Raw genomic sequence first — 21,704 nt, 5'->3', positions numbered from 1 at the left:
CCCAACTGCTTTGTACAACCCTTTAATTTTCTTTAATTTTCCACTTTTTTTTTAAATATATATATAAATAAAACATGGTGGTGGTAGATGTTGTTACTATGAAAGCTACTAGGTAATCTTATCTCCTTATCAACGTGTTTAATTTTTATGATTAATTTGCCTTACTTTATTTAAATGCTATATTATTATATTTTTACCCTCTGATTGTGGTTTCAAGATACTCGAAGGAGGCAGAAAAATGAAGTCAGCGAAGTTGTTAAGCGTGACGACAGCAGTGGCGTAGGTTAAGCGGAGGTAGTGACTAGTGAGTGACCTGGTGCGCATTTTTTCCTGAACCATACTCTTATTTTCTTTATTTATTTATTATTAGTGGAAACATGACGACGTTAACGGTTGACTGTAGCATTCAAAAAGTTGTTTCTTTTTCCCCTTTTCTTTTATTTCCTCCTTTCTTGTTTTTTTGTTTCGTGTTTCTTATTATTAATGTTGTGTTGCCTCTAGTCTTTGATTGGTAGAAGCCAGGGTTTCAGTTGTTAGAATTAGGGTTTACTGGACTGAATAATTGCAGGAATACTGGGACTTTAGTTGGAATTTGGGCGAGGCTTCCTGTCTTTTCATCAGAAGGTTAGTTTTCTGTTTGGTTGCTGGGAAACGGGGAAAGGGACTGGAAAAGAAATTTTCTCCGTTGTCTGTTGTTTTTGGTCTTAAAAGGTGAAAAGCACAGCCACCTAAGTAAAGGAGTTGTATTAGGCTTAAGTTGAGTCCATAATACAAATAAATTCAAGATTTTTTATTTTATTGTTTTTGCTTTGGGTTGTAGCTGGCCAGTTTCTTTCTCTGGGAGCACCCTTCTTTAGGACATTTATTTGGAAAAACACTTGCTAATTCGATTCTGTCTTTTTTCGTTTTCGGCGTGAAGTTGTTGTTCCTTCGATGCCATTTTTGCAACAGATTTGTTGAAGCATGTTGCAAGAGGTAAGATAATCTTAGCTGAGAGAATTGAATTTTTGGATGCTTTTAAGACACTTATGATTTTAGCTATCCTTTCCCATATGTTTGTTCGATTTTTTGGTATTTAGTTTCCAGTGCAGTCTGTGAACTAGTTCACTTGATTCTTTATCTAAACTGCTAGGTTCTTTAGGAGTGGAGTTGCAATTTTTCTCATTTCTGTTGCTGTATAAGGGCCATAATTTTCACATGTTCTCAAATTTGCAGGTTGTATAATAGGCTAAAGAAGTTGGAGGTAGAGCATCGAAAACCTTTGCCTCATCTTGCCTTTCCTTCTTTCCTCCCCCCCTCCTGCCTTCCCTTCTTATTTTTTGGTTGTGCGTTGATTGGTAGCAGCAGAGCCAATCTTCTTGAAAATTTGGTGGTATGAGTAATCCTCATAAGTCATAATTGGTCCAGCTTGTCCTGGCGTGGGCTTTGCTGATGTTTCATAAGAGAGCTTATTTTATTGTCTCCATCTCTTTACAATCTTTGTCTCCATCTCTTTACTTTATTGAATTTTGCTGATGTCCTGGCGTGGTAATTCTAATAGTACTTTATTGAACTTTCCAGTGGTCATGTAAATGATCTTGAATCCTGACCAATACTACCCTAGGACAATTGCTACAACCACCCTAAATTTCATCATCCTTTGATCACTCTAATTTATCACCACTGTAGGACTTAGCCCGCCACCTCCTTTTCTACTACTACCACTGCTGCCATCACCCACAGCACTGCCAACCCAGTACCATCAGTGCCTTTGTGGGTTTGTTATCCCAACCCTCCAACTCCATCTCTTTGATCTTTCACCAACACCCTCTTGTGGATATGCAGTGTGATATCCATTCATCCTTTTACGAAGGAAAAGAACTAACTTGTAGCTACTTGTCTTGAGTGCTTGTCAAGAATTAGTGATTTTGTTTCATCTTAATTCAGTTCCAACTTTAATCATTATTAGGTGAGAATTGACTAGGTTTGGTTTCTCCCACATTTGTATGGTGTTTACTTTGACCAGGGCCCATAGAGGCACCACAATTCAATGCGGTTATCTTGGATATAGATCGTATCTAAGTAGGCTATTTCTCCATGCATCTTGGGTGGATTAGGCATTTTGTAGACCTGCCATTTTTTATGTTAGTGAATTATATAAAATGTATCTATCTATATGCAGACACAAAGGCGATTGGCACAAAATCGTGAAGCTGCCCGTAAAAGTCGTTGAAGGAAAAAGGTAAAAGAAAATGCGAGCCCATGCAAATGTCTACCAATGAAAGATATTTTTATTTTAAATGATATTATGTTAATTATATTTGGATTTTCTTTTATAGGCTTATGTTCAGCAATTAGAAACAAGCAGATTGAAGCTGACAGAACTGGAGCAGGAGCTTGAGAGAGCCAGACAGCAGGTGAGATGAAGACTTTTTTTCTCTCAAAAATAAAAATAAAAATTTTAAAATTCCTTGTTATTATGGAAACCCTTACTGATCAGGCGTTGGGATTTAATTTGTTATCTCATGAACCAGTGAATGTCTCATTGCAGGGTTTGTACATTGGGGGGTCCTTAGATACTACTCGAGTAGGTTTTTCTGGAACTATAAATTCAGGTTTGTTAGTTCAGGTTCTGGCAATCACTATTATTTATTTATTTGATAAGCATGGCAATCACTACTCTTTGTCTCATTAATTTCCTGACCCTCTTGATGTTCTGTTATTCTTACTTATTGACTTTCTCTCGTGGATGTATTGTTTAGCTTATGCATTGCAAAAGCATAATAATCATGACTAGGAGTGAATTCATTAATCGCTTCTTATCTCCCCAATGATTTGCTAGCCTATTTTAGGTGATCTATTATTCCTCAAGTTTCCAAAATCATTAATCGCTTTCACTGAGTGACAGGGTGTGTCACCTTTCCTACAACAACAATAGCAACTTCCCCACAAAATATTTGATCTTTGCAGACACTTATCAGAGCACACCCGCACATGCATGCACACAAACAGAAGGATTGGGAATCCCCAAAGATTTATGAGGAGATCAGGAGACTAATTGCGATGCTTTTAACACACACACCCCCACACATGTGTCCATGCACACAAAGGACTAGGAATCCCAGAGAGATTTATGAGGAGAATAGTAGACTAGTTATCAATCTTTTAACATGATCTAACCTCCCAGGTCATTTTTTTATCTACCGATCTTCCTATTTTCTGATCAATAAACATTCCACAACTCCAGCATGTTTATGTTAATATTCTACTGCATTCTTCAAGAAACTGTTTTACTCTCTCTTATTGTCTGTCTTTCTAGAAGGTGAATGTGCACTTGCAGACATCCTAATGTGTTTTGAAAGTTCATATGCATATTCTTGGATCTAGCTCAGTAGGTAGAATATGACATTTATCTTTTTAATGCCCTCATTACCTGTTTCCTTGTAACATCCTGAGTGTTCTAATAGAGTATTGTGCCTTTTTTTAGTGAAATTTCTTTTGCTTGCGTCTGGTTTTGTTCTTGAAAATAGTCCTAAAGGGTGTATGTTGTAGGGATTGCCACGTTTGAGATGGAATATGGGCACTGGGTTGAGGAGCAACATAGACAGAATTGTGAGCTTAGGAATGCTCTGCAAGCTCATGTAACTGATATAGAGCTTCATATACTTGTGGAAAGTGCTTTAAATCACTATTATGAACTTTTTCGCATGAAGGCTGATGCTGCAAAGGCAGATGTCCTTTATCTTATGTCTGGCATGTGGAGAACATCAGCTGAACGATTTTTTCTCTGGATTGGAGGATTCCGCCCATCAGAGCTTCTAAATGTAATGCTTATTTCAGTTTAAGTTTTCAAAAACTGCTTATCTCTTAGTGGTTAGTGGTTACTGATAATGGTTTTGGCTTCTCATTTACATCATTATATATAATCTAAGTAAAACTGTGGTATAAATTATGAAATACTGATACTGCACTCAAGTGTGTGTGCATTTCTTGTCAATTCTTTCTCTATAGTGAGTTTCAGTTTCATACTTGGATTGTGTACTTACAGGGAGACTGTAACTGATCTGGGTATGCTATAAATATTGTTTTGTGTAATATGGTCCCTACCAAAATCTGAAGGTCGGTAATAAAACCAAGTCCATATTCTTCAGGCCATAGGGAACTATGCATGACTGGCATGGTAAATTTTTTACTTAGATGTTTAAGAAGTCCAGGGTGATAGACCCTTTGGATGTCAAAGTTGCCTAATGATTGCAACACCACCTAGTAGGAATTACCTGTTGAAATGAATTGATTCACGAGAATCCCTGCATGCAATTTTTTGGATTATTCAATCCTTTCACCATAATATGTTAATAAATGAAAAGAGTGTGTTAGATTGACCTGATCCTTGAGCTGTTTGCTGAAAATTATCAGAAGGTGTAGTGAGTTTGTCCTACTGAAACCAATATTTCATTGCCATATTTTACAATATCTAAAGTATTCATTCCATTAATCTAAGATTACTTAGTTTGTCATCATAATTTTTACTAAAATCTAGAGTTCAACTTCTGATACATGAATGGTGAGACTGCTTACTGAGTTTTGTCTTTATAGGTTCTCATGCCACATTTTGAGCCTTTGACTGATCAACAACTCCTGGATGTCTGCAACCTACGACAATCATCACAACAAGCTGAAGATGCTTTGTCTCAAGGAATGGATAAACTTCAGCAGACTCTGGCCCAGAGCATAGTTACTGATCCAGTGGGTGCTGGAAACTATAGGTCTCAGATGGCTGAAGCAGTGGAGAAGCTGGATGCATTAGAGAGCTTTGTAAACCAGGTAATACCCTTGCTCTAAATATTGTCGACTCTCCAAGAATTCTTTTCTCCTGTAGTATGTTTTCTTGGTTTTATTTTCATTATGCTCATTTTGGTTGTTGAAGAAAGGAAGACAAAAATTAAAAAATAAATAAATATCTGATTCTTACCACTACTTGTGTACAGTGGTTGTTGCAAGACTCTAAAATTTTGTTTCTTCTTATGGCATCCAATTTTAGTGTAATATTGCAAATCTTTTCCCTGTGTGATTATGATTAACAATTCAACTGTATGAAATCCAAAGCAAGAATTATCCAAAAAGAATGGGCACCTTATGTGGTAGCAATTTTGGGACCTACATTAAGCGTGTATTTGTGACTATGGAATATGGAAGAAGTTTCACTTGTTTCTAACTTGTTTGTTGGACATTGTGTTGCTTCTCTCCAAAACAGGCAGATCATCTTCGTCAGCAAACCCTGCGACAAATGTCTCATCTACTAACAACCCGTCAAGCAGCCCGAGGCCTACTTGCTTTGGGGGAGTACTTTCATCGTCTTCGAGCTCTTAGTTCTCTTTGGGATGCTCGTCCCCGTGAGCCTGCCTAGTCTGTAAGGGAGAATGAACAAATCCATAATATCTAGGTTGTAATCGCCTCCACCAATGGGCCTCAGCTGCAAAGAGAATTAGTACTTATAGCTCTACCATATGTAGTACAATTTAATCTGCTTATATTTTTTCAAAGCAGCTTGTGAAATTTGAAAAGGTGTAAATATGATGTCTTAATGCTATGTGCATCAAGGGGACTTGGGTGATCAAGTTGATGTTCAATGCATGGTGTATAGTGTATTGGTCAGAAAAGATACTTGATCTGAAATGCAGGCGTCTGGTCTCATGTTTGTGTGGAGAGACATTACTTTCTATTGTAAATTTATTGGTTTAGCTTCTATGCTTGTTAGGCTTTGCTTGGTGGAATATAAATACTTGTTTAATAGAAATTATTCGAATATTGGATTATTTACCTCTGAAAATGTTGCAAAGGTTGAGTGATTTTTTGGTATGGCTACATGGGCTTCCATGCCCTTATTTTGCAAGTCTTTATGAATTATGATCTGTCTCAAAGCTGTTTGGAAAAGAACACATTTTCCCTTGATGTCTGCCCACCAGATTCAGAAAAAAAATGAGCTTAATTCATCAGCATAATGATTCTGTTCTCTAGAAATCCCTGTCCTGTAATTAACCTGAAAATATGGTCTATTTTAGTCATAAGATGAAGAAACTCCGAGCAGATCATAGCTCTATGATTGGTAAGTTAGGGCTGCAGTTTAATGTTAGACATGCAAAAGAACGGCGCCGTTTAAAGGTAGAGATCCAAAAACGGAGGAAGTTCTTGGGGAGCATTTCCGAACAGAAAAGTCTTTCGTAAACGGAGAAAGAAGCAACGGAGAAGTTAATGGCTTGGTAGGCAATACGGTGTCGTTTTAGATTAGCGGTTTAAACCGACGCTAAAGCCAGACCATCCACAAAATTGCAGGTTAAAAGGAGAGAAAAGAAAAAACAACACCAAAACACTAAAGTGTAAATCAAATCAAAAAAATTTCATTATCAAACACACCATTTAGCTTGCTTGACGTCGTCTCCAATCTCTGAACACACAAACAACGTGAACGAAACCCTGATTATTATTGTTTAGAGCTGGAAAAACTATGAGTAATCTGAGAACGATTTGTAGACCTCACATCCACATAGTATTCTTCTCTTCCTTCATATGCTGCAGAAGCCAAGCTGCCAAATCTAGGGTTTCTTTTCGAAACCCTAACTCCCAGTCCCGTGTCTCCTTGCCTTGTGCGTTCTCTCCTTGGTGTTATTCCAACAGAAACGAGCCGTGGTTTCGTGTGAGTCAGAGGAGAACGCTGGTTAGAGCATCCAAGTGGACCGACGAGAAGTCTCCCTATGAGACTCTTGGTAAATTTTTACCTTATTTCCTGTTTGCTTGCGGTGAAAATTGTTTAGGTTATAATTGGACCGGAATTAATTTGAGTTTATTGTTTTGTTTTCCTGATTTGGAATAGTGGAAATTACGAGATTTCAAATTTTTTTATCCTTTCTTTTATTCTCATTTTGCCTTTTGTTTGTCAGTAATTAAACATTTCTGATGAGTATCAATTGCCTGGAATTTTGGATGCGGGGATCGTATTTACTAATTCTGTTATTGATTTTCTTCTTTCTTCTTCTTGCATAGGTTGTTGCCATTGCTATGATTTATAATTCCTCTCCCTTGTCATGTTATTCTTTATTGTATTTATGTTGATCGTATCCGCTAATATGTCCTGGTTTGTGCTTTTTGAATTTCTTTGTTCTGTCTTATACTTTTGGTTTTCCTTTTTTGACCTGATCAATCTTCTTTTTAGTGCAAAAACATATTTGCAGGTGGTGAGAGCGATTGAGAATTAAAAAATTAGCTGACACTCTTTAGTAATAGTTTGATCAATTTGAATGAGGTGACAAACTTACTCCCTGGCACTTGGTGAGAAATTGAGGTTGTTTTTTCTTTCTTTTTTTTTTTTCATTAAGGCCATGCTTGGCATGATTGTTTTATAGCCTGGAAGTTCTTAATTACTATTACAGAGAACTTTTAACTGATATTTGATTACAACTCAAGGGCTCTAGAATAGAGAAGTTTGCATCAGGATTAATTTTTTTTTGGATAAAACTAAGTAGAAACCTCTTCTTTATACTCATTTTTTCATAGAGACTTACACTAGAAGCTACTGCACCAAATGGGGCCTAAATATGCTAAGAATTGGAAAGTGGTGTTGTTACTCAGCCAAAAAAACACCAATAGTCGAAAAACAGTAACATTTTTCTGGATTTTCTACCAAATTGGTAAATTTTGTATTTCTCTGGTATACTTTGGTAACCTTAATATTTTTTTACACTTTTACACAGATTTTTTTAAAAAAAACCTATACAGCTATTTGTTTATTGGGAGAAGATGTATTAGCATTAATGTAGGCTATTTCTGAAGTTAAATCATCCATATTCATGTATCATCTGCAGAAATTTTATAGTTTGCAACAGGTTTGGAGGTCAAAATAATTAGAGATGAGAAAATTTTAAAATTTGTAAAGAAGAAAATTAAAATTCGAGCAGGTATTTCTAAATTCTATTTACTTATATTTTATTTTTGGACATTTCTATGTGAATGGCCTTTAGTACTTTTGGAGTGCATGGTGGATTTTCCATGTTTGTTATGAAGTATCATGAATTCCTTTCATTGTTTTACTACCAACATCTTTTAGGAATTCCATGTGAGCCTTAATACTGGTGTTGACAGTTATTGCTTATAAGCATTTCCCTTCTAAGTCAGCTTATGTTTCTCCCAAAAATGTTAAATGCTGTGCTGAATCAGAACATTCATCAAAATTTTGTTCTCCATCTCTTTGTCTCCATCTCTTTACAATCTTTGAGTTATTTATTTGTTTAATTAAGAGTGTTTTCCAAAAAAATTTTAAAACCCAATTCACTCTCTCTTTTACGTGTTTTGTTTAATTTATTAGCCTTGTTTTACAATTATTATTACTTTATGACATATTTTATGCATAATATTTTTAAAAAAATTTATTTTACAAAACAAGTAATATAAAATGAAAATAAAATTGACAAAAAAAACATAAGTCTATGGTATATGGGATATGTATATTCTATATCTTAGAGGGGTGTTTGATAAGTTAACTTAATGACTTAAATTAATTTAAGTTATTAAGTAGATTAAGTATATATGGTAAAATAACTTAATATTACAACTTAAATAAAAAAAACTTTAAATCTTAAATCAAAATAGTTAATTTATTCTTAATTTCAAATCTCTCCTGCTTCATTTACATGTTTTAATGAAAGTATATTTTATAACTATAACTCTACATTCACAATCCATCTTCCAGAATAAATATATTTTTAATTATCTTATGTATTTACAAAAGCTTGAATATGAATGTTTAATAAATAAATTTATTACTTAAGATCAATGAAAATACAAATATTAGTTAAAATTAACAAGTACAAATATGTCAATTTGATGATTTAGATTACATTTTAAGTTAATTTTACCTAATAACCATAATTCTTAAAGTAAAAAATAAGTAATGAATTTTAAGTTAATAAGAATAAATTTGTTATCTCATGAACCAGTGAATGTCTCATTGCAGGGTTGTAAATTACTAATAATAATTCTATTTTTTTAACTAATTTAACGTAAATTAATAAGTTAATGTAAATTACTAATAATAATTCTATTTTTTTTTTTCAGTTCTAAAAATATAATAATGATATCCACCTCGTCAGTAGGTTGAGTTATCACAAGTTGTGCAGCTGGATGGGCTCGTTCATGGGCTTAGGGTTTAAGCCCATCCCAGCCCAGCCTTATAAAATATCTCTTTCTGAGAGGCCACTGAATTATAAAGTTGGCCCTGATCAATCTTGGAGCACAACCTTCCTTTTGGGTCTTCAGGTATAATGGATTAATACAGCTTTATAATAAATTTAATTCAAAAAATAATATAAAAGATACAAATTGCTTACTATTTAAGGATTGAGTTAAGTTTGGTATACTTAGTGGCATTAAAGGTCCACGAAGGTGACCCAGAAAAGTGGTTGCCTTGCCCTTTTTGGAGACGTGGGGTAATCAGATTGCATGAGTGAGTAAGCGGAAGAAGCTCATAGATTTTGCAATCATGAATAGTGAGCCACAAAGGTGAAATTGAAGCCTTGATGGCACCCCCTCCTCTGTGGGAGCGCAGAGTATTGGGCTATTGGAGTTGTTGAGAGTGACATTTCAGTGGAAATATCGATCCTTCCCTTTGGAGCGGTCAGCTTTGAAGTCGGGTCTCTCCAAGAATAAAGAACAGCAACTCATTGCTCTGAAAAGGCCACTTTGGCCGCCAGTTTTGAAATTCGTCTTCTCCTTTAGCAAATTAATCTCCCAGAAGGGTAGTGAGAGGATATTTAATTCCACCCATGTTTGATAGCAAATGTTGTATGGAATCACATCCCAAAGCCACCATTGGGACCCCAAATTGAGACTCTACTGAGTGGATTAGCCACTTTGGAGTGCACCTTAGGCCACCCCCACATATGGGAACAAAAGCAGGTTGATTTGAATGGCTCCTAATGTTTCCTTCTCCATCACCACCAAACTCGGCATAATCATATAAAAAAAAGATTACCCAACTAGAATATGTACATGAATACACGACCCAAGAATATGATAAAGAGAAAAATGATATGTCCATCAGAAATCAACCAACATGATTACACCAGACTTCACATTCCTCATTTGCACCATCACTTCCTCGAATAATGCATCTCTAGATCCCTACACTGTCCTACTACCACTCAACTACTCAAAACTGCTATTTCTATATACATATTATCTGTCTATATTCACTTAACAGAATCATCACGTCAAGACCTTGGTGAGCTCACCTTGCCCTGGCCTCTAGTGGCGGTGGGATGGGATCATCCCTGGAGTTAAAAAGAGTTCTTGCCATGCAAGCAAAGCCCTCTCCTTTTTTCCCACCCCAGGAAAGCCAGTTAAAAGTAAAGTACTTGGAATGCATATAGCATATTAGCATGGACACAAACCGTAAATATTTTGAAGGCTTTTTCCACAGTACCCCCCTGTGAACTTCTTGGATGACCACCTCTCTCTTCAGCTCAATTATTTCACACGACATGGGACCTGATCAGTGTGTATGATCTTATCTAATTTTCTTTAGTGCACTTTGCGTGTACTTTGTGAAATCTAAGGCCAAATACTTGATCACACACCATCTGAAACTAGAAAAGTGTGTCGGGACAAAACGCCTTTTTATCAACCGCGTTCTAATAAGATTCATTTTACCATTTTAAAAGTTTATCTCTTGAATGGGGAGTTGTATGATGAGCAATAAAGAAACTGCTCACATTCTGTGGGTGATGGGAGTTAGGAAAGATTATGCCATTAACTCGATATAAAAAAATTGAGGTGAAAGATTCCAAATGCCCCACTTTAAAGCTTTAAAGCAAAAGCCAAACCCTCTCTTATATAACCTGTTTTATGATGGTGGGTATCTTTTCCATCTACATAAAGATTCTATTTTTGCGCACACATACAGATTCCTGAATCACATCTTTTCACCTTGGGCCAATTTGGCTTAACATGACCCAAGCAGTCGTATGTTAAAAGGCAGTAGTGAAATATTAGTCTACTCATTTTGGGGGCAATTATAACGCCATTGATGTCGGGAAATCTTAGTTGGAATCATTGTATAGCGTCATTGTTTTCGATCAAAATTCCATAATTTCTAAGTGGTGATCATGTACGAAAAAAGCATGCCAATATTTTCAAATGATGAAGCCCAAATCATATGCTCACCACCACCCACTATTTTTTCTTTTTCCTCCTTCCTTTCTTTCTTAAGTCGGAGTTGCAAAGTTTCACATAATCCACAAATTTTCTAAGTTCTCTTTACAGGTAGGAAGAGATGAAAAAGTGTGGAGAATGCAGAGAAAGTGAAGGAATTTTGATGTGCTGGTGATAAGGGGTGAGATCTTGGAGTTTCATTTCACCCTCTGCTTACACGCGTGCATAGCGTGGCGCGAGTTTCCCACACGCAAAGGCAATAAAGTGAAAATAAAATAATAAAAAAGGAAGTCGAATTGAGATTTAAGCATATCCACAATTCATTCGAAGCAAGCATGTGGAGGGCAGAGACGACACGGACTTTTCCCTCTAGTCTGACAAACCCTTCTTCAATTTTACCTGCACTACCAAGTACCATCCCTAGCTCCCAACTGCTTTGTACAACCCTTTAATTTTCTTTAATTTTCCACTTTTTTTTTTAAATATATATATAAATAAAACATGGTGGTGGTAGATGTTATTACTATGAAAGCTACTAGGTAATCTTATCTCCTTATCAACGTGTTTAATTTTTATGATTAATTTGCCTTACTTTATTTAAATGCTATATTATTATATTTTTACCTTCTGATTTTGGGTAAAACACGTTGTGTATATTATGAAATTACTATTTATGGGACCGTCTCTGCAGGGTGTCCAACAACCATTCATGCTTGCGATTGTATGTCAAAAAGGCCCTAAGGTCGTATGATTGGTCTATCCTAAATTTAGGATGTAGACGAGCGATCTTGAATGAAAACAATAAGATTGACGTCCGATTGACCTCCAAGCATTTACTCACCTTCAAAGTGCAAATTGTGCACCACGTAAGCTCTATTATAAATGTAGCCGTTACGAGGAGACATTTCATTGTTGATTAATCATCAGGGCAAGACAGTTGTTATGTATCGACATTCAATACCATAATATCACATAATAAAACGTAATTAAAGTATTATTAAGACGTTTGAAAATGCATTACATTTGAACAAACACAAATAACCATGCAAAATCCAAGAAATGTATGTTACCTTCTTTCTGCAAATACCCTTTACTTGCTTAAGACAATTATTAACATAAGCATTAGAGGAGTGTGTTTGAACAACTTGTCCAAACATCCTTTGTTTAGGAACACAAAGTCGTTTGTATCTTGGGTGGGTTAGATGGTGATACACAACTGATCGTTCCATCTAGCCCTTGAGGTCTAGATGACATATTATGTTTGGACCGTGCACGAACACTATTTGTAAATTAATTATTTTATTTTATGAAAGTGTTTAACATACTAATAAGATACCTTTCTCTTTATATTACTAAATATGTTTGATTTGTTTGAGTGATTTTAATTTATATCATCTATACTTTGATATATGTATACATATATATATATATATATATATATATATATATATATATATATATATATATATATTATGGTATCCATATATTAATGAATTAATTATTATAATTACCTTAACTTAATTAATAAAGCTTACTTTATGACTTAAAAGAAATGTTATAATTACCATTTATTATCGTACTTTTTTTTATAAATAATTTGACTTCGAGATTAAATCTAATTTTTTTAAATTTGTCTTTTTTTTTTTATAAGAGGTGATATTCAGGGTTATTTTATTTTATTTTTTAAAATAAAATAAAAATAAGTGGATGAATTTTTATATATTTTACGTTACAATTGCTTTAAGATTTAAGATTAAAAAAAAAAAATACAAGCGGAGATATTAAAAAAAAAAATACAAGCGGAGATAAATGATTGTGGTTTCAAGATACCCGAAGGAGGCAGAAAAATGAAGTCAGCGAAGTTGTTAAGCGTGACGACAGCAGTGGCGTAGGTTAAGCGGAGGTAGTGACTAGTGAGTGACCTGGTGCGCATTTTTTCCTGAACCATACTCTTATTTTCTTTATTTATTTATTATTAGTGGAAACATGACGACGTTAACGGTTGACTGTAGCATTCAAAAGTTGTTTCTATTTCCCCTTTTCTTTTTTTTTCCTCCTTTCTTGTTTTTTTGTTTCGTGTTTCTTATTATTAAGGTTGTGTTGCCTGCTAGTCTTTGATTGGTAGAAGCCAGGGTTTCAGTTGTTAGAATTAGGGTTTACTGGACTGAATAATTGCCGGATTACTGGGACTTTAGTTGGAATTTGGGCGAGGCTTCCTGTCTTTTCATCAGAAGGTTAGTTTTCTGTTTGGTTGCTGGGAAACGGGGAAAGGGACTGGAAAAGAAATTTTCTCCGTTGTCTGTTGTTTTTGGTCTTAAAAGGTGAAAAGCACAGCCACCTAAGTAAAGGAGTTGTATTAGGCTTAAGTTGAGTCCATAATACAAATAAATTCAAGATTTTTTATTTTATTGTTTTTGCTTTGGGTTGTAGCTGGCCAGTTTCTTTCTCTGGGAGCACCCTTCTTTAGGACATTTATTTGGAAAAACACTTGCTAATTCGATTCTGTCTTTTTTCGTTTTCGGCGTGAAGTTGTTGTTCCTTCGATGCCATTTTTGCAACAGATTTGTTGAAGCATGTTGCAAGAGGTAAGATAATCTTAGCTGAGAGAATTGAATTTTTGGATGCTTTTAAGACACTTATGATTTTTAGCTATCCTTTCCCATATGTTTGTTCGATTAGTTTCCAGTGCAGTCTGTGAACTAGTTCACTTGATTCTTTATCTAAACTGCTAGGTTCTTTAGGAGTGGAGTTGCAATTTTTCTCATTTCTGTTGCTGTATAAGGGCCATAATTTTCACATGTTCTCAAATTTGCAGGTTGTATAATAGGCTAAAGAAGTTGGAGGTAGAGCATCGAAAACCTTTGCCTCATCTTGCCTTTCCTTCTTTCCTCCCCCCCTCCTGCCTTCCCTTTTTATTTTTTGGTTGTGCGTCGATTGGTAGCAGCAGAGCCAATCTTCTTGAAAATTTGGTGGTATGAGTAATCCTCATAAGTCATAATTGGTCCAGCTTGTCCTGGCGTGGGCTTTGCTGATGTTTCATAAGAGAGCTTATTTTATTGGAGGTTAGAAGCTTGGAGGCACTATATAGACATTTGAGTAAATACTAAGTATGGGTTATAATGTAAGATAGACCTCTAAATGCAGAGTTGACAAAAGCCTCATATTTAATTTGGGTTTATTTCCAGTTTTCAGGAGGATAAGCTCAAATAAAAATTGATGACAACTTAAAGGAATTTGGAAACTTATTTCAGTTTTATGTCATTCTAGTCTGTATCCACCACCAATCTTGTTTGTTAGTCTGGTTTCTGAAATGGAGTTATGCCATCATATTTGTTGGCTTTACTCCTGGTGGAACTTTTAGAGAGCGATATATCTACATATCAGGAGATGATTAGATTTGTCATATTGATTCTAATCTAGTGAGTATCTCAATCTATTCACAAGTAGTCTTAAGGTGGAAATAGGCTTCAGAAATTTTAAAGAGATTTCATTTGGTTTGAGATGGAGGAGAAAAAAAAGAAGCAAATGTTCTATTGCTAATTACAGTAGCTTTTGTATGATTTTGCGGTCTCTAGTAACAAAGTCATCAACAGAGAATTACCTGCTGTAATCAACCTGTGCAGTCAACAGTCATTTTAATCCAGTATGAAAGTTGCTCTTATGGGAGCTGGGGAGGGGGTAGGTATTCACATATTGTAACTAAGAATGGAGAGCCAACCACTGGTGCCCCATGAAAGTCTTTCATTACTCTTCATGTTTTCTTCCCTCTTGTTCAGTAAAATGTGGGTCTTAGCTTGAATGAGGTATTTATGCATAGGCTTCTTTCTTCAGCCTGTTTTGTCAGTCTCAAATTGCTGCCACTATTGTTGCTTCACAGAACAACTTTCTTCAGCCTGCTTTGTCAGTCTCAAATGGCTGCTACTATTGTTGCTTCACAGAACTTTAATGTTTTGATTTCAAATTAGGTTTTACAAGTCATGAAGTTCTTACGTTAGGTTGAGGTAAAAAAAGTGCGCAAGCTTAATACAGATTTACCTTTTGTGTGGTTCTATTTACAATCACTATCTGGATCTAGCAAACAATGGTAGGTTTTTTTTTTTTTTTTCTTTTTTCTTTCAAATAAACATCATTCCCAATGTTTTTATTGATTAATTGTAATTTGATCAAAGCTAGCCATTTTGTAATTTTTCTTGAAGTTTTGTTTTATATTGTTTGGTAGCCGCATGCATTGAAATTTTTAGTGTCCAATTTCCAAGTATCTTGATTTATGTCATATTTGTTAATAAATAATCTCGTAACTTTATTTGATTTCTTGTTTCAATCTAGGCTGACAATCTTCTGAAAGTTTAGAGAGAAAAATTGTTCCTCTATATCTTTGAAGTTTAGGATTATATATATATGATTACTCTTGAATACTGAATACCTGCGAAAGGAAAAAAATAAAAAGATACATCCGTGCAAGTAATCACTACCCTGAAAACAGAAAAAAAAAAAAAAAAAAAAAAAAAAAATCTAAATTAGAAACATTGAGTCAGCTGGTTTTATCCCCTAATTTACTCCACCAAATTAATTCACAACATCCTATTTACAGCACTAAATCAAATCTCCCACATCTTCTTTATCACTGCATTTGTGTGATCTATCAACTCGGTAATTATGTTTGCCTTTTTCATTAGTCAATAGAATATGAGCTCTTCATCAACTCAATTTGCCACCTCAAGAAGGATCGGCATGCATGAGCCACTCCACCAGATTAGCATGTGGAGAGATACCTTCAAAGGTGATAGTAATCCAATTACGGGTGCATCCACAATCATGCAGGTGGATACAATGCTAGACAACAAGGTGAAAATGCATGAATTTGCTGTCTTGGCTTTTTGAAAATTGTGTTATTTCTTTTGATTGGTATGCTGTAACTGATTATCACTATTTTTATCTTCTTCAGTCGGAAAGTACCTCTCATGACTCACTAGGGCCTTCAGGAAACAGTCAACCAGAAGACAGAACCACTGATAAGGTGATCTCCCACTTTCTCTCTGTCTGTATGTGTGCCTGTGCTAGCTAAGGTTCATGGCACGCCCCTGTTGCCTGCAAGGAAATTGGCAAGAGTTCATAAAAAGGTTTGATGTGATGCTGAGAACCGGTTGTGACATAAATCCAAACCTTGACGGAACATACTCTGATGTATAAGTCATCACAAACCTTGGTGGAACATACTCTAATATATAAGTCTATCTTTAGAATGGCTGGGATTAGGCTGCCTTTTTTTTTTTACATTTTTTTCTCTCAATTTGATTTGGTTATATCTGGAGCCAAAATGTGCTGTTTAAACCTAAAATTTTCTTGAATATTTTGGTGGGAAAAATTGCTTCTAGTTCTGCTTTCCTTAAATGGATCATTATAGGAGTTCAACATTCGTATATTGGTTTTGCATATGCATCATTCTCTCTTTCAAGATTGATATATTGGTGGACACCAACATTTAAAACCTTTTACATATGATATGTGCACTGCTTCTTTCCTCAAGACTACTTGGTACAAGTGGTACCACACATCCTCTTGCAAATGTCACTTTTACACTGTTACTTGTACAAGTTTATGCATGTAGCAGTGTGGTATTACTTTTTATTCAAACTATATCAGGATTTGTGGTTTTGTATATAAAGTATCATAAGGTTCGAATTGTTGGTGGATGCTGTTAGGAACCTTAAATAGAAAAGAGTGTCCTCAAAGGGCAAATATATTATATAATTAAATTCTCTAGAAGTTTTACTTAATCTAATAATCAATTTCTGTGCATAGTGGTAATTCTAATAGTACTTTATTGAACTTTCCAGTGGTCATGTAAATGATCTTGAATCCTGACTAATACTACCCTAGTACAATTGCTACAACCACCCTAAATTTCATCATCCTTTGATCACTCTAATTTATCACCACTGTAGGACTTAGCCCGCTACCTCCTTTTCTACTACTACCACTGCTGCCATCACCCACAGCACTGCCAACCCAGTACCATCAGTGCCTTTGGGGGTTTGTTATCCCAACCCTCCAACTCCATCTCTTTGATCTTTCACCAACACCCTCTTGTGGATATGCAGTGTGATATCCATTCATCCTTTTACGAAGGAAAAGAACTAACTTGTAGCTACTTGTCTTGAGTGCTTGTCAAGAATTAGTGATTTTGTTTCATCTTAATTCAGTTCCAACTTTAATCATTATTAGGTGAGAATTGACTAGGTTTGGTTTCTCCCACATTTGTATGGTGTTTACTTTGACCAGGGTCCATAGAGGCACCACAATTCAATGTGGTTATCTTGGATATAGATCGTATCTAAGTAGGCTATTTCTCCATGCATCTTGGGTGGATTAGGCATTTTGTAGACCTGCCATTTTTTTATATTAGTGAATTATATAAAATGTATCTATCTATATGCAGACACAAAGGCGATTGGCACAAAATCGTGAAGCTGCCCGTAAAAGTCGTTTAAGGAAAAAGGTAAAAGAAAATGCGAGCCCATGCAAATGTCTACCGATGAAAGATATTTTTATTTTAAATGATATTATGTTAATTATATTTGGATTTTCTTTTATAGGCTTATGTTCAGCAATTAGAAACAAGCAGATTGAAGCTGACAGAACTGGAGCAGGAGCTTGAGAGAGCCAGACAGCAGGTGAGATGAAGACTTTTTTTCTCTCAAAAATAAAAATAAAAATTTAAAAATTCCTTGTTATTATGGAAACCCTTACTGATCAGGCGTTGGGATTTAATTTGTTATCTCATGAACCAGTGAATGTCTCATTGCAGGGTTTGTACATTGGGGGTTCCTTAGATACTACTCGAGTAGGTTTTTCTGGAACTATAAATTCAGGTTTGTTAGTTCAGGTTCTGGCAATCACTATTATTTATTTATTTGATAAGCATGGCAATCACTACTCTTTGTCTAATTAATTTCCTGACCCTCTTGATGTTCTGTTATTCTTACTTATTGACTTTCTCTCGTGGATGTATTGTTTAGCTTATGCATTGCAAAAGCATAATAATCATGACTAGGAGTGAATTCATTAATCGCTTCTTATCTCCCCAATGATTTGCTAGCCTATTTTAGGTGATCTATTATTCCTCAAGTTTCCAAAATCATTAATCGCTTTCACTGAGTGACAGGGTGTGTCACCTTTCCTACAACAACAATAGCAACTTCCCCACAAAATATTTGATCTTTGCAGACACTTATCAGAGCACACCCGCACATGCATGCACACAAACAGAAGGATTGGGAATCCCCAAAGATTTATGAGGAGATCAGGAGACTAATTGCGATGCTTTTAACACACACACCCCCACACATGTGTCCATGCACACAAAGGACTAGGAATCCCAGAGAGATTTATGAGGAGAATAGTAGACTAGTTATCAATCTTTTAACATGATCTAACCTCCCAGGTCATTTTTTTATCTACCGATCTTCCTATTTTCTGATCAATAAACATTCCACAACTCCAGCATGTTTATGTTAATATTCTACTGCATTCTTCAAGAAACTGTTTTACTCTCTCTTATTGTTTGTCTTTCTAGAAGGTGAATGTGCACTTGCAGACATCCTAATGTGTTTTGAAAGTTCATATGCATATTCTTGGATCTAGCTCAGTAGGTAGAATATGACATTTATCTTTTTAATGCCCTCATTACCTGTTTCCTTGTAACATCCTGAGTGTTCTAATAGAGTATTGTGCCTTTTTTAGTGAAATTTCTTTTGCTTGCGTCTGGTTTTGTTCTTGAAAATAGTCCTAAAGGGTGTATGTTGTAGGGATTGCCACGTTTGAGATGGAATATGGGCACTGGGTTGAGGAGCAACATAGACAGAATTGTGAGCTTAGGAATGCTCTGCAAGCTCATGTAACTGATATAGAGCTTCGTATACTTGTGGAAAGTGCTTTAAATCACTATTATGAACTTTTTCGCATGAAGGCTGATGCTGCAAAGGCAGATGTCTTTTATCTTATGTCTGGCATGTGGAGAACATCAGCTGAACGATTTTTTCTCTGGATTGGAGGATTCCGCCCATCAGAGCTTCTAAATGTAATGCTTATTTCAGTTTAAGTTTTCAAAAACTGCTTATCTCTTAGTGGTTAGTGGTTACTGATAATGGTTTTGGCTTCTCATTTACATCATTATATATAATCTAAGTAAAACTGTGGTATAAATTATGAAATACTGATACTGCACTCAAGTGTGTGTGCATTTCTTGTCAATTCTTTCTCTATAGTGAGTTTCACTCATACTTGGATTGTGTACTTACAGGGAGACTGTAACTGATCTGGGTATGCTATAAATATTGTTTTGTGTAATATGGTCCCTACCAAAATCTGAAGGTCGGTAATAAAACCAAGTCCATATTCTTCAGCCCATAGGGAACTATGCATGACTGGCATGGTAAATTTTTTACTTAGATGTTTAAGAAGTCCAGGGTGATAGACCCTTTGGATGTCAAAGTTGCCTAATGATTGCAACACCACCTAGTAGGAATTACCTGTTGAAATGAATTGATTCACGAGAATCCCTGCATGCAATTTTTTGGATTATTCAATCCTTTCACCATAATATGTTAATAAATGAAAAGAGTGTGTTAGATTGACCTGATCCTTGAGTTGTTTGCTGAAAATTATCAGAAGGTGTAGTGAGTTTGTCCTACTGAAACCAATATTTCATTGCCATATTTTACAATATCTAAAGTATTCATTCCATTAATCTGAGATTACTTAGTTTGTCATCATAATTTTTACTAAAATCTAGAGTTCAACTTCTGATACATGAATGGTGAGACTGCTTACTGAGTTTTGTCTTTATAGGTTCTCATGCCACATTTTGAGCCTTTGACTGATCAACAACTCCTGGATGTCGGCAACCTACGACAATCATCACAACAAGCTGAAGATGCTTTGTCTCAAGGAATGGATAAACTTCAGCAGACTCTGGCCCAGAGCATAGTTACTGATCCAGTGGGTGCTGGAAACTATAGGTCTCAGATGGCTGAAGCAGTGGAGAAGCTGGATGCATTAGAGAGCTTTGTAAACCAGGTAATACCCTTGCTCTAAATATTGTCGACTCTCCAAGAATTCTTTTCTCCTGTAGTATGTTTCTTGGTTTTATTTTCATTATGCTCATTTTGGTTGTTGAAGAAAGGAAGACAAAAATAAAAAATAAATAAATATCTGATTCTTACCACTACTTGTGTACAGTGGTTGTTGCAAGACTCTAAAATTTTGTTTCTTCTTATGGCATCCAATTTTAGTGTAATATTGCAAATCTTTTCCCTGTGTGATTATGATTAACAATTCAACTGTATGAAATCCAAAGCAAGAATTATCCAAAAAGAATGGGCACCTTATGTGGTAGCAATTTTGGGACCTACATTAAGCGTGTATTTGTGACTATGGAATATGGAAGAAGTTTCACTTGTTTCTAACTTGTTTGTTGGACATTATGTTGCTTCTCTCCAAAACAGGCAGATCATCTTCGCCAGCAAACCCTGCGACAAATGTCGCATCTCCTAACAACCCGTCAAGCAGCCCGAGGCCTACTTGCTTTGGGGGAGTACTTTCATCGTCTTCGAGCTCTTAGTTCTCTTTGGGCTGCTCGTCCCCGTGAGCCTGCCTAGTCTGTAAGGGAGAATGAACAAATCCATAATATCTAGGTTGTAATTGCCTCCACCAATGGGCCTCAGCTGCAAAGAGAATTAGTACTTATAGCTCTACCATATGTAGTACAATTTAATCTGCTTATATTTTTTCAAAGCAGCTTGTGAAATTTGAAAAGGTGTAAATATGATGTCTTAATGCTACGTGCATCAAGGGGACTTGGGTGATCAAGTTGATGTTCAATGCATGGTGTATAGTGTATTGGTCAGAAAAGATACTTGATCTGAAATGCAGGCGTCTGGTCTCATGTTTGGGTGGAGAGACATTACTTTCTATTGTAAATTTATTGGTTTAGCTTCTATGCTTGTTAGGCTTTGCTTGGTGGAATATAAATACTTGTTTAATAGAAATTATTCGAATATTGGATTATTTACCTCTGAAAATGTTGCAAAGGTTGAGTGATTTTTTGGTATGGCTACATGGGCTTCCATGCCCTTATTTTGCAAGTCTTTATGAATTATGATCTGTCTCAAAGCTGTTTGGAAAAGAACACATTTTCCCTTGATGTCTGCCCACCAGATTCAGAAAAAATGAGCTTAATTCATCAGCATAATGATTCTGTTCTCTAGAAATCCCTGTCCTGTAATTAACCTGAAAATATGGTCTATTTTAGTCATAAGATGAAGAAACTCCGAGCAGATCATAGCTCTATGATTGGTAAGTTAGGGCTGCAGTTTAATGTTAGACATGCAAAAGAACGGCGCCGTTTAAAGGTAGAGATCCAAAAACGGAGGAAGTTCTTGGGGAGCATTTCCGAACAGAAAAGTCTTTCGTAAACGGAGAAAGAAGCAACGGAGAAGTTAATGGCTTGGTAGGCAATACGG

The 21,704-nt window shown here is 35.6% G+C and overlaps 1 protein-coding gene, 1 long non-coding RNA gene and 1 pseudogene across 8 annotated transcripts; all 3 read left to right on the top strand.

Moving 5' to 3' along the window:
* The first annotated feature begins 430 nt into the window (after positions 1 to 430).
* Positions 431 to 5,797, top strand: LOC117906384 (annotated as a pseudogene).
* Positions 5,798 to 6,346: 549 nt separating this feature from the next.
* LOC117906386 lies at positions 6,347 to 7,482 on the top strand. The gene is made up of 2 exons (XR_004649804.1): positions 6,347 to 6,743; positions 7,190 to 7,482. It is a non-coding gene; the product is annotated as an uncharacterized LOC117906386 (long non-coding RNA).
* A 5,717-nt stretch (positions 7,483 to 13,199) lies between these two features.
* On the top strand, positions 13,200 to 21,253 carry LOC117906381 (transcription factor TGA4-like). Of its 7 annotated transcripts, none has more exons than XM_034819382.1 (10): positions 13,200 to 13,415; positions 13,997 to 14,024; positions 15,858 to 16,026; positions 16,127 to 16,198; positions 17,621 to 17,680; positions 17,778 to 17,855; positions 17,990 to 18,053; positions 18,990 to 19,261; positions 20,032 to 20,259; positions 20,688 to 21,253. In XM_034819382.1, exons 3-10 carry the CDS (start codon positions 15,868 to 15,870, stop codon positions 20,838 to 20,840), a joined length of 1,086 nt encoding a protein of 361 aa, XP_034675273.1. In that variant the 5' UTR covers positions 13,200 to 13,415; positions 13,997 to 14,024; positions 15,858 to 15,867; the 3' UTR covers positions 20,841 to 21,253. The 7 variants fall into 7 exon arrangements, with proteins under 7 accessions (XP_034675273.1, XP_034675270.1, XP_034675269.1 ...); XM_034819379.1 differs by lacking the exon at positions 13,997 to 14,024 and adding an exon at positions 13,711 to 13,766; XM_034819378.1 differs by lacking the exon at positions 13,997 to 14,024 and adding an exon at positions 13,612 to 13,766.
* Positions 21,254 to 21,704: the final 451 nt, after the last annotated feature.

The sequence above is a fragment of the Vitis riparia genome, chromosome 18 (genome assembly GCF_004353265.1).
Source record: "Vitis riparia cultivar Riparia Gloire de Montpellier isolate 1030 chromosome 18, EGFV_Vit.rip_1.0, whole genome shotgun sequence".
Lineage (NCBI taxonomy): Eukaryota > Viridiplantae > Streptophyta > Magnoliopsida > Vitales > Vitaceae > Vitis > Vitis riparia.
Note: the sequence above shows the minus strand (reverse complement) of the source record. Positions and strands in the feature narration are given on the sequence as shown.